Below are 16,850 nucleotides of genomic sequence, written 5' to 3' on the forward strand. Positions count from 1 at the left end.
GCATGTTTGGTATTTTGACAGTGGTGCTACAAAGCACATTACCTCGCATCGTGATATGTTCACTTCTCTTGAGGCTGTCCCTAATGGGAATACTGTCACATGTGCCAATAATGCTTCTTACCCAGTGAAGAGCGTTGGTAAAATTATGCTTACGGCTGCAAATGGCAGCGCTTTCACACTTTCAGATGCTTTGTATGTGCCAGGGATAAAGAAGAATCTATTGTCTGTCTCTGCGCTTGCTAGACTTGGACTTGTAGTCAAATTTGTGGATGACAGATATACTGTTCATGATTTGACTTCTGGTGATACAATTATTGTATCTGGCACCTTGTTTCGTGGGCTGTATAGGCTCAATTCTTATGACAAGTGTGTGGAAGATTCAGCAAATGCAGTTTCTGATGAAAAGGCAGTTTCAGATGCAAAACTATGGCATGCTCGTTTTGGTCACCTGAACTTTGCTAGTTTGCTGCGTTTGCAGAAATTTGATATGGTTGCTTCATTGCCCCCTCTTGAGGCACCATTAAAACATGTTGGTGAAGGCTGTATTTTGGGCAAAATGCAGCGTTCTGCGTTTCCAAAGGATGGTTCTGTTCGGGCCACTCGCAAATTGCAACTTGTACATAGTGATGTATGTGGGCCTATGCAAACTCCGTCATTTAGTAAACACTTGTACTTCGTGACTTTCATTGATGATTACTCAAGGCATGCATGGGTATATCCACTAAAGGCAAAGTCCGAAGTGTTTTTGTGCTTCAAACAGTTTTTGCTTATGGTTGAAAATGTATCCAATTGTAATGTGGGCACCCTCCATTCTGATGGAGGGGGGGAGTACATGTCTAAAGAGTTTGATGCATTTCTGGCTAGTCGTGGGATAAAACACCAATGTACAGTGCCGTATACCCCTCAGCAAAATGGTGTTGCTGAGAGAAAAAACAGGTCACTTATGGAGATGGCACGATGTATTGTCAAGAGCCAAGCTTTGCCACATGCGTTTTGGCTTGAGGTTGTCATGTGTGCTGCATATGTACTCAACAGGTGTCCCACTAAGGCCTTGCAGTCTATTACTCCATATGAAGCTTGGCATGGCAGGAAACCTTCTATTGGTCACTTGCGTGTCTTTGGTTGCTTGGCCTATGTTTTAGTGCCTGTGCAACAACGTAGAAAATTGGATGATAAGGCTGTCAAATGCATTTTTGTTGGTTACAGTGCTGAGAGCAAGGGTTACAGATTGTATCATCCGCAGTCAAAGCGTATCTTGATTAGTCGAGATGTTGTTTTTGTGGAAGATGCTGTGCAGCCTTTGTTAACCAAAGAGACAGGTGTGAGCTCACGGGATGTATTTGATACGTTGTTGCCTCTATTTACAGGTGGGAATTCAAATGTAAGTCCTAATGAGGCAAATATTCAGTCTATGCAGATTTCAAACGACATCATAGATCAGCCTATTTCTGATGCAGATTTACAGGATATAATTCATGAGGATAGGGCTGAAAATGAGCAGGCTAGAGGTATGCCTAAATGGCTGGTGCAAACCTTGCGTGATAGTAAAATTGATGCACCTATATCTAGTTGTACTCATTCAGGTTTTCAGCATGCCTCTTATGCATCAGATTGTTATGCTTTGGCTGTGTCTAGTATGTGTGAAGAGGAAGAACCTCTTTCATTTGATGAGGCACAAAAATCAGAAAATTGGTTGGCTGCAATGCAAAGTGAATATGATGCTATAATGAAGAATGGTACATGGTCTTTGTGTGATTTGCATATTGGTAAAAAGGCCATTGGATGTAAGTGGGTTTTTAAGTTGAAACGAAAGCCAGATGGCAGTGTTGATCGCTATAAGGCTAGGCTTGTTGCAAAGGGTTATGCTCAAGAAAAGGGCATTGATTTTGATGAGACCTTTGCTCCCACTTGCCGTATGACTACAATTCGTAGCATTTGTGCATTGGCAGCTCATAATGGTTGGAATGTACATCAGTTGGATATAAAGACTGCGTTCTTGAATGGAGATTTGCATGAGGAGGTGTATGTATCGCAACCTCGTGGTTTTGTTCAAAGAGGGCAGGAAAACAAAGTGTGCAGGTTGAAAAAGGCTTTATATGGTTTAAAGCAAGCTCCACGAGCTTGGTATGAAAAGATACATGCATATTTGACTGCACATGGTTTTCAGAATAGTCCAACAGAAAGCACTTTGTATGTTAATCGCTACTTGAGTGGCCCCATACATCTTGGGTTGTTTTATCCCAAGGGGGGATCATTGCCGCCAAATTTACATGCCTTTTCGGACTCAGATTGGGCTGGTTGCTATGACACAAAAGTGTCCACAAGTGGTTTTTGTTTCATGCTCGGTAGCTCATGCATTTCTTGGTTGAGCAAGAAGCAACCTACTGTGGCCACTTCTATTTGTGAAGCTGAGTACAGGGCAGCTTTCACAGCTACGGTTGAGTGTGTGTGGCTCAGACGGCTTATGGTTGATTTGGGTGTTGGACAGGAGTCTGCCACCTCTATCTACACTGACAGTCAGAGCGCATTGGCAGTTGCGAGAAACCCAGTTTTTCATGCTCGCACAAAGCACATTGAGGTGCATTATCACTATGTCAGGGAGAGACTCTCAGCAAGAGAGATCAGCTTGGCCTATGTGCCAACACAGGACAACCTCGCCGATCTTTTCACAAAGGCACTTCCTCGTGAGAAGTTCGAAGCTTTTCGCAAAGCTTTGGGCTTGCTCCCCTTTGTGGATTGATCTACTTCGGGCATGGCACTCCCCTATACATGAGTGCCAGCTCTCGTTCACACCATCACTCCCAGGGGGGATTTGTTGCCATATACATAGGCAGTGATGTGTGTGAACACACTTAGGACCGCCGGGGCACTTTTTCCCTCTTTAGGAGGTTTTTTCCCCCGGCTTGTATATATGCCCATAATTCTAGGGCTAACTTATCTTTTGTACATTGACACAATCTAATACACTTTGTGTTGTGTGCATTCTTGCTTCTTCTTCTCCAAGCTTTGTGTGCTTTCCTGCAACCCTAATTCCAACATGAGTGTAGATGGAGTAATCCAAGCTCCACTATAAGGAGGTGTAGGAGAAGGAGAGAAGCTAGCTTTGATTAAGCATGGCTTAAAACTATTAATGCTAGCATGGTTGAGACTTGGGTGATGGATCTCAGGCTCTTATACCAATTTTTGACATTATCGTGGCTCAAATTCATCAAGGAAGCTCATGATTTGAACATGATAAAGAGATTATAATTTTAAATAATAAGATTAGTACTAAGCAAATATAGGAAGCTCATGATTTGAACATGACATTATCGTGGCTCAAATTCATCATGGAAGCTCATGATTTGAACATGATAAAGAGATTATAATTTTAAATAATAAGATTAGTACTAAGCAAATATAATTAGCATATTCACAGCAGCATAATGACAATGCAATAAAGGAGAATGAATTGTATTGATCTTGCATTAGAGAGCCTCTTAAATAGGCAAGTACAAAAAGTGATTACAATAGTCTAATCAAGATTAGGTCTTAATGAGATCCATAATCTTATGCTAGATTCTCCACTTGAATCTAGCCTAGCCCCACTATTCTCTCGCATGATTCTAGCATTCCTAGATGTATGTGTTAAATTTGCAGCAATGTGATGAGCTATGGTGGATCAAATGCTAAAATCAACATTATTAAAAAAGAGATTAGATGATAATTAAGATGTGATTAGTGAGTAATTAATTGATAGCTTAATGTAGGCATGGATAATTAAAAACCAGCAAATTCTCATTAGGCCAATGCCTCAATTCATAGAGTTTACATCCAAGCATCTAATCCCACTAATCTCTCCTTGATTCACTCCACCTCTTTTGCTTGATTCTCTCCACCTCTTCCGAGAATATCTCCACACCTCCTAAATCTTCTCATGCTACCCTTTATTCTCTCCTAGTAGATACTTCTCACCTTTTCACAGCTTCTTACTCATTTACAGATTCTCTTTTACAGCCTCTTGCTAAGGGCTTGTTCCCGCACACACCCTATTCACTTGTATATTTCAACACCTCTCCTTAAGTAAATACTCCTAGCACACTTGGACCCTATACCAAGTTTCCCACTTACTTGATAGTCCGCGACCAATGCCTCAAGTCCCTAAACCCATAGTCCTTGACACACTCTCTATGTGTCCAAGGCTACTACAAGTGCCCGTGACCTTGACTAAAGTGCTCACACATACATCTACCACATGGCCTACATCATCGGTGGCTCAGAGGTGGTTTTACTCTGTTGGGACACGTTACATTGGGTTGTGGGTTTTCTCTCTCTCTCTCTCTCTCTCTCTCTCTCTCTCTCTCTCTCTCTCTCTCTCAGAAAAGATGATCTGACTCCACTTCCTTAGGAGCCTCCATGAAGTTTGCCGATGTCGTTCCTTCTCTATTGGGTTTGCTGTAGCAGTCTCTTGCCATGTGTCCTGGCTTTCCACAGTTGTGCCAAGTGAAGGTCCTTTCTCCTACTCTGCCTCGTCCTCGTCCTCGTCCTCGAGAGAATTCTCCTCAGGTGAAGAATGCTTTTTCTTCTCGAGTTGTTGAGTCCAGCCATTTCTTCTCTTTGACTCTGGTCTCTTGCTCTAGTAGAGCTCCTTCTATCTCGTGCAGCTTCAATTCAAGTACATTCTTTAATGTTGCTACAATGTTTTCATATTTACCTTTGTCCCCCCACTCTTCAGAAGCACTGCTAGTGTCTCATCATCTTCTACCTTCTTATTGCCAATGGCTACCAGTTATTGCTTAATGCTATTATATTTGTTCAAGTGTGTGATTAAAGGTTCACTTTCCTTCATATCCAGTTTGTAGAATTGCATTAACAGATTTATCTTTGAATTTTTTGCTCAAGTGTCAAATAATTTATTGAGTTCATCCCATGCATCTTTTGCCCATTGTATCCCTGTGATGTGATGAATGATTTCATCATTTAAACTGAGTGCGATAAGTCCTAATGCTTTCTCATTCCTGATCTTCCACTCATTTTTCCCTCTCACCTCTGGGCATTCATCTCTTCCTTCAACTAGCCCCCACAGATTTTTCCTCATGAGCAGATACATGGTTTTTGTATGCCATGTATAAAACTACTCCCCATTAAATTTGGCTATCTCTTGTGCCGTACTCATGATGATGTGAAGGGGGGTCTTACCTCTTGATCCAATTTTAAGATTCAAGGGCAGTGTCTACCCTTTTACAACTCAATCTGGTGTTTAGGTCATGATTACAAATAGATTTATCAGCATAAATTTACCAAAAATTACATTAAACCAAGGGTAACAAATCTGTACTGAATGGTTGGAGTATCAAACCATCTCCGAATTGCAATATGAAGTTATAGGGATCTGTATCAGATACCCAATGGTTAATTTGAATCCTCAATTGTACCAAAATACAGTGATTAGTACTGATTAATCATTGATTAGCAAATTAATCCTCTGTTTTGTGTGTAAAAAATAGAGTATGCGGGGAGTCTAGATCTGGGCCTTAGAGTTCAAATGAGCTCAAATCCTTTCAAGGCCATTAATAGCAATTAGAATAGTAGAGGATTAAGCCAAGAAACATAAGATTTGACCAAATATTGAATGCTTAATCTCTGTTTTACCAAAGTCACCTACAAATTTGATAAAGAGCTTGGATCTCACTGTAGACTTGATGAAATCAAAAACTGTCTTCACCAGCTTGTAGAGCACCCTTGAAAACCCCTTGGGCCAAGAGGAATTAGAGCCATTGTATCTGGTGTGCAGACAAGATCTCCATTTCCCTTTAGAAAAATGGCACTGACGTTTTAGCAAAAAATTGGCAGCTCCAGTGCGGTTTGACGAATCGCTTGAATGGGCTCGAGCATGAGGCTTGTGGCTATGTGTGGCTAAAGTCTTAAAGGCTATTGTTAAGCTTGGAGGGAAATCAAGCCCCTCCACCAGCTGGGGGTACAGAAGCTCTTTGAAAAGAAGAGGTAAAACTTGATTATCTACTAATCTTGATTAGCTAGGTGATTAGTAAGATAATGGGCTCATAAATTTGATGGATTCTAGGCTAGGCTCTGATACCATGTTAAATTTGCAGCAATGTGATGAGCTATGGTGGATCAAATGCTAGAATCAACATTATTAAAAAAGAGATTAGATGATAATTAAGATATGATTAGTGAGTAATTAACTGATAGCTTAATGTAAGCATGGATAATCAAAAACCAACAAATTCTCATTAGGCCAATGCCTCAATTTATAGAGTTTACATCCAAGCATCTAATCCCACTGATCTCTCCTTGATTCACTCCACCTCTTCCTAGAATATCTCCACACCTCCTAAATCTTCTCATGCTACCCTTTATTCTCTCCCAGTAGATACTTCTCACCTTTTCACAGCTTCTTACTCATTTACAGATTCTCTTTTACAGCCTCTTGCTAAAGGCTTGTTCCTGCACACACCCTATTCACTTGTATATTTCAACAGTATGGTGAGATGATTGGCATCTTGTTGGCCACTTGTAAAAGATTCCTCAACAACTTTGAAGGCATTTACTAGTAGATAACTACAAAGACAAATAACTTTAGACTAAATGACCCTTACATACACGAGTGACTAGGGATATTTGGTGAACACTATGTCAACCGTGGGTATCACTAGTCATCATTCTATCATCCAAGAGAAGAATGGTGGGATCCGCATGTGTTTTAACTTAAGAAAAGTAAATGTAATCACAATTGTAAGAGATCATTTACCCACCACCACCACCATCCACAGAATATATGCTTGAGAGAGTGGAAGGAAAAGAACCCTACTGCTTCTTGGATGGAGTTTTAGGGTACAACCAAGTATATCCATTGATCCAAAGGACCAACACAAAACAACCTTTGCTATAGAATGGAGAACATTTGACTATAAAGTAATGTTGTTTGGTTTAACCAATGCACCAGCTACATTTCAAAGACTCATATGTACAATGTACAAGGAGTTTCTAAGGAAATTCTTAGAGATCTTCATGGATGATCTCTGTGTAACTCAAGATTAAGATGAGAGCACCTACCCCATTTGAGGCTAGTATATTCGAAGGTGTTAATGACATAGTCTATGCCCAAGCCTGAAAAATTGCAAGTTCATGGTTGGATAGGCTATAATCCTTTGTCATGTGGTGTCTAAAGATAGAATTTCCATGGATGAAGGAAAGATTCAAGTGATTGTAGAGCTCAAAAGGCCAGAAACACCAAAAGAACTCCAAAGATTCATGGATCACATAGGGTATTATAGACGCTTTACATTTATGTATGTGAAAAGTGCGAGAACACTATATATATCCTGTTGGTATGTTTTGTGTGGATCACATGGACATTCCAAAGGAGATTGATAACGTCCTTCATGCTAATTCTAGAGAGATGTACCTTGAGTCAAGAAGATCTAAAGCAAGAAGAGAACAACTTCAAGAAATATGTTTTGGTGGCTTGACAAAAGAGGATGAACTTAGACATCCCTTTTGAAGTGGAAATTTGATAAGGACCAAACAAAATATTATTTGTCACAATTCATTATTATAGAACAAAACCTTTATTATATAGCTTAGAAATGCAAATTCTTACTCAAGGAAGAGACAAAATGACAAGAGGAAGAACAAAACCGCTAGCACTAGTGTCCTAAAGTTGATGAGGTGATGAAATAAGGGAGGAAGAGAATGACTCGTTAGCATGGAGTCAAGAACACGGGACGTCATTTACATGGAGTCTAATACATGGGTGAAGGTCACCATGGAAGCTTGGGCATGTGCACTAAGAAGACATAGATGTTTATAAAGTAAAATATGACAAAAAAGGTACAATTCCTATGAGCCCTATGCCTAATATAGCCCAAGGCCCCCAAATGTACACATAATGAACCTAAGCCCAAGTGCCTCATGTGCATACCAAATCTACTGCATTACAAAACATCCCCTCCTACAATGATTTCATTCTCAAAATCAAAGGGTGGTCGTGTATAAAACAAATACAAAGGCTATATACAAGAAGAATATGTCTATGATATGCCACAAGAAGATGTTAGCTTACTAGAGTGGTCAAACATTACCAAGTAAAATAAGTTTATTTATGCAATTATTGTCCCACCACAAGCCAACAAAGGCCACATTGTAGCAGATATGCAGAATGGATATGCCATTGTTAAAAGCTTACATGGAAGCTCGATGAAAAGAGTGGTGAAACACTAATCCAGAGCACCTACAAAGCTAAATTCACGTGACCATCAAAGGCTTTTTTATGTATACATAAGGTACAATTGAACATCAACCCACATGGTTGCCATGGTTTTGAAAAGGCCACATCTACAGAGAGACATAAAGGCATGCTCCTACATCCCAAAGAATCGACCCATAGTATATGCTAATGCCAAGGATATACAGCTGGAAGGAGTACACAAATAAGCTAGAATATAATGAATATTTAGTTAATTTTCCAAAACTGCCCATTGTTGCCACAAGGGGACGAGTTATATGAAGATTGGATGAGGTAGGTCATGAGATTTGTTTTGGACGAGAACTACAATTTAGAAGATTTTCACATGTAGATGACTTGTAAGATATATATGACTCTTTTGATAATTTTGAAGATGTAAAAATAAATTAAGTCTGGCACATTTATTATGAACCCCCTTGCCAATAGCCTACCTTTGATTTTGAGGATGAACCACCGAGTGTGGCAAGGGGGTTTCTGAATTTCCAATTTTGTTTTAAAGAGGAATAAAGCTATTATTTTGCCATATCTTGCAGCTTGGAAGAATGCAATTTATTCTTTAAAATTTTCTTGTAAGGAGGGCCTGCATGTGTTTTCAGCCTTTGAGCGTGGTTTTGTAAGTTTTGGTGTGTGATTTACTTATTTTGTGGATATATATCAAGGGTGTAAAGAAAGGATACTAAAGAGAATAGCAAATAATATTTTATGGAAGAAGAAAATGCCGTGTGGCTGGATCATGTGCTGCGCTATTTGCATTTTCAATGATTTCCTCCGTCTCCTTGTTCATGGTTTGTTGTAGCATCACTTGATTGAAAAATCTGGGAGGTGGAATATTTACAAAAAAACAAGAATATTTTCTATCACCATCGACCTCCCCTAGCACTGCTGTTTGCTCCACTTCCTCCACTCCTTTATCGTTCTCAACAACTAACTCCATCTCCTTCTTCATGGTTGTGAAGAGCAGAGAGAAAAAGAAGAAGAAGACGACTACCACATGGCCATCTCCAAGGCCCCACTTCTTCCCCAACATTAACCTTCAGACTGTTGTGCACTGCTATTCCTATTGTTGCCATAATAATGCCTCTAGGCCAAACCTATGTTTATCTTGAAGCATTTAAATTTAAAAAAATTTGATATCTTTTCAAAGTAGGAGTTCATGTGGAACACAAAGGCATTTGATAAAAATCTTCTTTCGGAGGTGTTTCTTACAAGGGTGGTCATATGGTCCTATGCCAAGAAAGTGCGATAGGGTACTATGTCCCCACACAAAAAACCTCCTCCTCTGTTAGTGCAAGTGTAGAATTCCATCATCATACTGCATCATCAAAGTCGGTATGATGATCTACGATGGCATTACAGGCTTGGACATCCCAACCATAATGTACTCAAAGAGATGCATAAAATGCTTTCCTTTCTCTCCAACAAATCCACTGTGCTCTGGACAACTTCAAAACCTACAAGGCTCGAGTGAAAACCAACTGCACACAAAGATACAGATTCTCCGCATGGACAATGGCGGGGAGTACGTACCTAATCCCTTCATCCAATACTGCCAAGGAGATGGCATACTTCATCAGTCCCTCTGGCCGAAAGCCCGTCACCTGCAAATGGATTCTGAAGAAGAAGCTGTGTGCTAATGGCTCAGTTGAGTGCTACAAAGTCGCTTAGTCGCCTGCAGGTTCACACACCGCAGGTTTCAACTATGAGGAGACCTTCTCTCCTGTCCTAGGCATGACCTCCTTTGGACTCATGGTGGCTTTAGCGGCTCATTTTGATTACCCATCAATTAGATGTCAAAACAGCATTCCTCCATGGCGACAGGGTTGAGGAGATATACATGAGTCAGGCCCCCTCTGTATCAGTCTCCCAGAGATCCCCACAAGGTATGCCGCCTTCATAAGGCCGTCTATGGCCGTAAGCGATCTCCTCGCCAGTGGTACCTCAAGTTCCATAACCTCACGATAGATCAGGGCTACATTTGTCTGCAAACTGAGCCCAACCTCAACACTCGTCACCGTGCTCTATGTTGATGATATCCCTTTAATGAGCAACAGGGAGTACACCCTTACTGCTGAAATCTCTGCTGTGTATCTTAGGCCCTTTACACACCCCTTTTTGGCCACCTACACTCCACGCGGTAGACCAATGGCGTGCGGCGCCATGCAACCGTGCCTTACACACCGCCTTTTCTGGAAGGAGCTCCTCTGCCATTGTGGCCTCCACCTCATGCCCCTCTTTCGCCAGAGCCTGGGCAGCCGAGCTTGGCTGCTCAAACATGGGCGCCCTACCTCCATCCAATCGCGTTGCAGTTGGTGGACCATGCCGTCGATCCTTCCCGCCATTCTACAACGATATATCGAGGTTCTTGGTTCTGCGTTTTTTCCAGGCCTCCACAATCGATTGGCAGAGCGAAAATTATCTAGGTATGCTCTTTGTTTTTCTCACTTTCTTGCTCCTCAAACTCTGCACAGATATCTGCATGTTATTGCTTTTTGATGCATGTTATTACCTCGTTTTTGTATACTCTGCGTGTATATCTGCATGTATATCTATGTGTTCTCTGCGTATATATACACCGCCGGCTCTCTGCGTGTATAGACTGCTCCAAAATCGATTTGCATGTTATAAAGGATCCCGATATGCTCTGCATATTTTTCACTTTCTTGCTCCTCAATCTCTGCGTGTATGTATCCGCATGTTATTTTATTTTTGTTGTGATGCATATTTTGATGCATGTTGTGTATACTCTGTGTGTATACTCTGCGCATATAGTTGTTGCATGTATATATACTCTGTTGTGATGCATATTTTGATGCAGGTTTTTATGGATGGTGGAGATGCATGAGGTCATGTTGGGCGGTGTGTAAAGGGGGCGCCCATGTACGGGCAGTAAATTTTTTAAAACACAGGCATGGGCAGTTGGTGTGTAATGGGGTATGCCCATTCAGGAGTGCACAAGGCACTTTTTGGCTGCCCACATGTTGGGCAGTATTGTTCCACCCCAAGGCAGTCTGTATCCACCCTTATTACTGATGGAGGCTCCATATCTTACTGTCTAGGTGTCCAGGTGCATGTGATCCTTCGAGCCTTGTCTCTGTTGGGTATAGGGAGCCTCATGTACGTGTTCAGGTACCACTGTTTGTGTACCCGTATGTGTATGTGAACAGCCCCTAAAAGGGTGTGAACAATCATTTATGTATAAGTGTGTTTGTGTATGTGAACAGCCTGTAAGTCTAATGTGTGTGAGTACTCATCAATGATGTCATTCAGTAACCATGTGTCAAGTGTGAGTCAAAGATTAGGTTCTCCAAAAGCCTACAAAAAGGCATATACTTGGTGAAGGTTTTTACATGAATCTAATCTTATTTTTGGTCATGCAACTATCTCTCTCTCTCTCTCTCTCTCTCTATTTTTGCACAATACACATACACCATGGATGCTTAACCCTAGCTTGCTAACCGTAGAAAGCCAAGATGGTATCAGAGCATTGGCTTTATGGTTATATTTTTTTAGGGTTTTTGCCTCAGTAGTTTTCATCACCGTTCATCATAGTTTCTGTGGTTGTTCCGTCCAGCTGCTTCAGGCATTGAGTGCCACACTCTACTTAGCTCTACACCTTCCAAGGCTCTCTTCTTTGCCTAGGTGAGGACGCACACCTCCACAAGCTGTCGTGCCCAACACCGACACCGCATCGACTGGCTTCCACACAATCTCGCCTTCTCCAGTGCTTGTCAAATTTAAGGAGATAATGTGTCTTTAAAAATACTTTTAAAGATTAATCATTAAGGACTGGTTCACATGTATACACCATCTCCATGGGCTGCATGGAACGAGTCAATGTTTCTATCCTTCGTGCTCAAGCCCCAAGTAATGGAGCCATAGAAGCATGATCTGCATCGAGTGCGGAATCTACCTCGAAATCTTATGTGTTTAATTTTGATGTGTGTGCGTCAAGGGTTCTCTGCTCGGGATGTCCCCCAAAACCTATGTGTGTGTTTTTCTCTTATAGGTTTGTAATGCTCCTTTATTCCAGTTTACCCCTATTTAAAGCAAGGGGGGGAGTGATTGAAACCACTGTAGGATATGGACCATTTACTCCTAGTGTAACCTTGGTCTCTGAGTCTTTGTTGTGGACAAGCTACATGAACCTCTCTAAGCCATGCATGTTAAGCCTTTGCGCCATGCTAGTGTTGAGCCTCTAAGCCTATTAAGGCCAAGCTCACTAGCCTCTAAGCCAAATTACATGAGCCTGAGCTTGCAACTAGAACAAGCCAAGTTCTTACGAAAGTTGGAGCATGTGTATTCCTGCCTATTGAAAGTTTGTCAACACACTTCCACCTTCGCTCCGAAGGGGGGTTTGTTGGGTATTCGGAGCCTAATGTATGTGTGCATGCACCACTCTTTGTGTACCCATATGTGGTGTGTATGAACAGCCCCTAAAGGGATGTGAACGCTTGCTTATGTGTAAATGTGCTTGTGTATGTGAATAGCTTCTAAGTCTAGTGTGTGTGATTAAGTAGTCATCAATGATGTCATTTAGTAGCCGTGTGTCAATTTGAGTCAAAGATAAGGTTCTCCAAAAGCCTACAGAGAGGCATGTACTTGGTGAAGGTTTTTACATAAATCTAATCTCATTTTTAGTCATGCAACACTCTCTTCTCTCTATTTTTTGCACAATACACATACACCATGGATTCGTTTGATCCATCATAGTTGCTTAACCCTAGCTTGCTAACCCTAGAAAGTCAAGAGTCTCAAGCTTCCTTCATCGAAGAGATCCTGCGAAGGTACAACATGTAGGACTGCTACCTATTCCAATGGGCACAAGTGTGAAGCTCTACTTGGTAGCATTCACTACCTTGTAACCTGCACACGCACCGACATTGGTTTTGCCACTAGTTTCCTCTCCAGATTCATGCAGAATCTTGGCCATCCACACTGGCAAACCATGAAGCGTCTTCTATGCTATCTTCAGGCCACAAAGCACCTCGCCCTCTACTATTCACGATCAGACAGCATCGTGCCAAGAGTACTGGCAAAGTGATGAAGTGTTGAAGATGTTTCTTCTGAATTGGAAGAACTGGGCTATTGCTATGTTAGCCCGCGGTTGCAAAGTGGTTTGGTCCCGTCACTTTGAGCGACAAGCTCTCTTGAGATGACGCTGCCTTTTGCAATAATGACAGGTGACATTCCCACTGTAGGGAGGTGTAGGACATGGTGGTCCTGTGTAATTGGGACGACCTTGAGGTGCTCGTGTAGAGGACTGAGCAGACTTGGGCCACTATGGGCACTTCGTATTCTTGAGGTTAACATTCATAGCTATGGGTTTGGAGTGTAGTATTGGAGGAGGTGTGAAGCATCTCCTGTAGAATCTTGCCTAGGAGGCTCTGTAATTGCAGGTTAGTTAAAGAAGATTGGGTTGTAATGAATGCATGCCAAGATCTTGGCAGGGCTGTAAGGAGCATAGCTTGAAGTAGGTCGGGTATGGCTAGGCCGGAGATGGTGGTCTTTTATCAAGAAGAGATGGTGGTCTCATCAAGAAGAGACTGCCAATCATCTCGGAACTGGGTAACCGATTGCCTTTCAGTGAGGTTCAGGTTAACCAGTCGCTTGACCAAGGTCACTTGGGGCACAAGGTCAGTGTGCTCATAGGTGGAGTGGAAGAAATCCCAGACAGCTTTGGAGGATGTGAGAGTGGGAACTAGTTGGACCTGACGGTCTCCTAAATGGATATTTATCTCCATACGGGTTGCAATATCGCGTTTGTTCCACTGAGCATGAAGCAGTGGATCAGCCATGCCTGGATTGGATTCAGATCCATCCACGAGATGGACCAAAGTTCGGAGTGTTGTAACAGTAGCTCTATTTGGACCCACGAGACTAGCAAGTTTATCAACTTGACAGGTTCATGTAGGATGGGGATTAGGCACAGGCACAAGAACTTGGGGAGGGGGATTGAGTGGAGCTGGGCCTTGAGAGCCCGCCATTGAATGTGTCTGGATCAACAGACAACGACAGTCATATCAAGCAATGTAAGTTAGCAATGAGATTACTTCTCTGCAAATCAGTGCAATGGAGGATTGTCTGTCATTTTGAGGGACCATCCGGGTTGATCCAGACAGAGGACTGAAAGACTAGATAAGTAGCGCTAATCTAAATGTTAAATATTCTAATTAAGTTTATTAAAAACTGGCACCTGAAACATAAAACTGGACTTTCCCGTTCCCCAATCGCCAAATATGCCGACGGTTACTGGGGTTCCTGTGTACAGATTTAAAAGCAAGGTGGCTACTCCCTCCGCTAGTTTTTTCCTGCCTGGACTTCAACACAGACCATCATAATAAGTACCAATTATGAATTTTTCCAATGCAGCATGTAAGGGAAGAATTTCTCATCCTACACAAAACAATGTGCCAAAGACTGGCTCCTCAGCTTGTCATGCAGCAAGCCATGGCCAAGTTTTCTAACCCCCAACCTCGGAGTGAATATCCTTACCTAGACTGTCCTTTAAAGCAGGTTGGTCGGAGGCTTTTCTGCACAAATGCTTGGACAACCAAAGGCGAGTCGAATCTGTCAAAGGCACATACCACATCTACATGGTAAGCCCAAATAGTTTGAGACCCAATGAATTGCTAAGAGATGAGTACTGGAAACCTAGTAAGCTATCTACAAAAGACTCAAAGATAAAGTCTAGCTTACAATTCAGTTGTAACATCGGCACCCCTGTTGATAACCTCCCTTGCCATGTCCAGGTCTTTTACATCCACAGCAACCTTCAGCAGGCTAGTTTTTTGTGACTGCTGCTCTTTCATATGCTTCTTTAGAAGGCAGTGAAGTACCTTAGCTGGAGCAGTCCCAATCACATTCCACAACAGGAAGCGCTTGGTTATGTCATCAGCACGATTCATCATCTCATCAATTATAGCCTTGTCCTCTTGCTGGACAGCCCAGTGTAAGGGTGTCCTATTCTCAAAATCCCTCATCTGCAACAGATTATCGGGTTTCTGGATGGCTTCTAGGAGCTGCTTTACAATCTGTGAACTACCTCTTTTTTCTGCTTCTTGCAAGGCAGTTTCTCCTGAAAAGTCACACATGGCAATCCATTTGTCTTTACCTTTGGACGTGTAATTAGTGGCATCACTTGACAGTAACATGGACACTGTTCTCGTGGCATTCCCTTGCTGCTACATGTAACGGTGTTTCACTAGTGCTGTCCTTTAAATCCACTAAAGCCGGTTGTTGTAGAAGTGTCTTCACCGTCTGCTCATGAATATTTGTGTCCTCGTCTTCACTTTCACACCTTGCCAACTTGACCATATTGTGCAGAGCTGTTCGGCCAGAGAAGTCTCTCATATTAATCCATTTCTCTCGGTCCATCATTTAATTGGAGAACTTCACCTTGACACCATTTCTATCCAAAATCTGATCGAGGGCGCCCTTCTCTGTAGGCCATGTGCAATGGTCTGCTATCATCATCATTCCTAGCATCAACAAAAGCTCCAGCTTTAAGGAGAGAGGCAAAGTGATCTGAGGAAGAGATGGCTACTGCTACATGAAAGGGTTTGAGGCCGAATTCAAATTTTACATTGATCAATGGTGCTGGGCTCGGGCCAGAGGCAGAGGCAGAGCTAGATTGGGATCTTGGATACTCTTTAGGGATGCAGGCATCCAATAGTATGTGTCTAGTAGCATGTTCTGCATCACTAGCATTAATCAGTGCACATCTACCAGCATTATCCTTCAAATCGATGGCAGCGCCATATTCCAGAAGCTTTGCACAGACTTTTTGACTCCCAGAAGATGAAGCAACATGAAGAGGAGTTTGGCCATCTTTTTTCCGAGCATTAATGGCCCAATCTTTGACCTCTACTGAGGCACTGTATTGAAGAAGGTTTGAACAAATCTCTGGGTTTCCATTGTAAGCTACAATATGAAGAGGAGTGTCGACATAGTCATCCTGCTGCGTGGTGAGGTTGAGCCCCTTAGCCCCAGGATAAGCTAGGATTTCATTGACAATATCAACAAATCGAACGCAAACAGAAAGGTGCAATGCTGTGATTGGTTTTCAATGTCAACCAATTCGAAAGCTTTGTAGTGTCCTTTTGTTCTCCGTGGATTTCCTCTTGGAGAGCTTTGCAAACCTCCTCTCTCTCATAAATCAAAGCTTTGCACAGTGCTGTCTCGCCATCGGTGTTCTGCACAGACAAGCTGTATGCATTGCCTGAATGCTGCAGAAGGAGGCATGCAGCTCTTTTGGAGTCCTCAAAGGAGAGGGTTGCATTTATGTTGGACAAGTTGTGAAGTGCAGTTTCCCCATCTCTATCAAGGATTACCATGATGACCTTCGAACCATTCAAGAGCATCGTCACTGAGCACGCTGATGTGCAGCCGTGGCTAGGCATTACCCGCCTGGCAGACTTCCTCAACATGCTGTGGCACACGATACCTGTGCACCCTGAAGTAGAACTGGTGAGACAGTTGTGAGCAGGCACCACCATTAGCCTGAACGGCGTCGAGACCACCCTCACAGAAGAGTTGGTGGCTAAGCGCCTGAAGTTGCCCTTGGTAGGCTTGACAGACGTCGCCCCGGCCAGGCATGACTACA

At 42.4% G+C, this 16,850-nt stretch overlaps 1 protein-coding gene across 1 annotated transcript; it reads right to left on the minus strand.

The window, feature by feature from the left end:
* Window positions 1–14,697: 14,697 nt before the first annotated feature.
* On the minus strand, window positions 14,698–16,547 carry LOC147622730 (uncharacterized). Its single transcript, XM_086822355.1, has 2 exons — window positions 14,945–16,547; window positions 14,698–14,815 (listed from the first exon to the last, which is right to left on the minus strand). Exons 1-2 carry the CDS (start codon window positions 15,397–15,399, stop codon window positions 14,737–14,739), a joined length of 534 nt encoding a protein of 177 aa, XP_086678481.1. The 5' UTR covers window positions 15,400–16,547; the 3' UTR covers window positions 14,698–14,736.
* Between the last annotated feature and the right edge of the window lie 303 nt (window positions 16,548–16,850).

The sequence above is a fragment of the Cibotium barometz genome, chromosome 28, assembly GCF_041138505.1.
Source record: "Cibotium barometz isolate CiBa-2024 chromosome 28, ASM4113850v1, whole genome shotgun sequence".
NCBI lineage: Eukaryota > Viridiplantae > Streptophyta > Polypodiopsida > Cyatheales > Cibotiaceae > Cibotium > Cibotium barometz.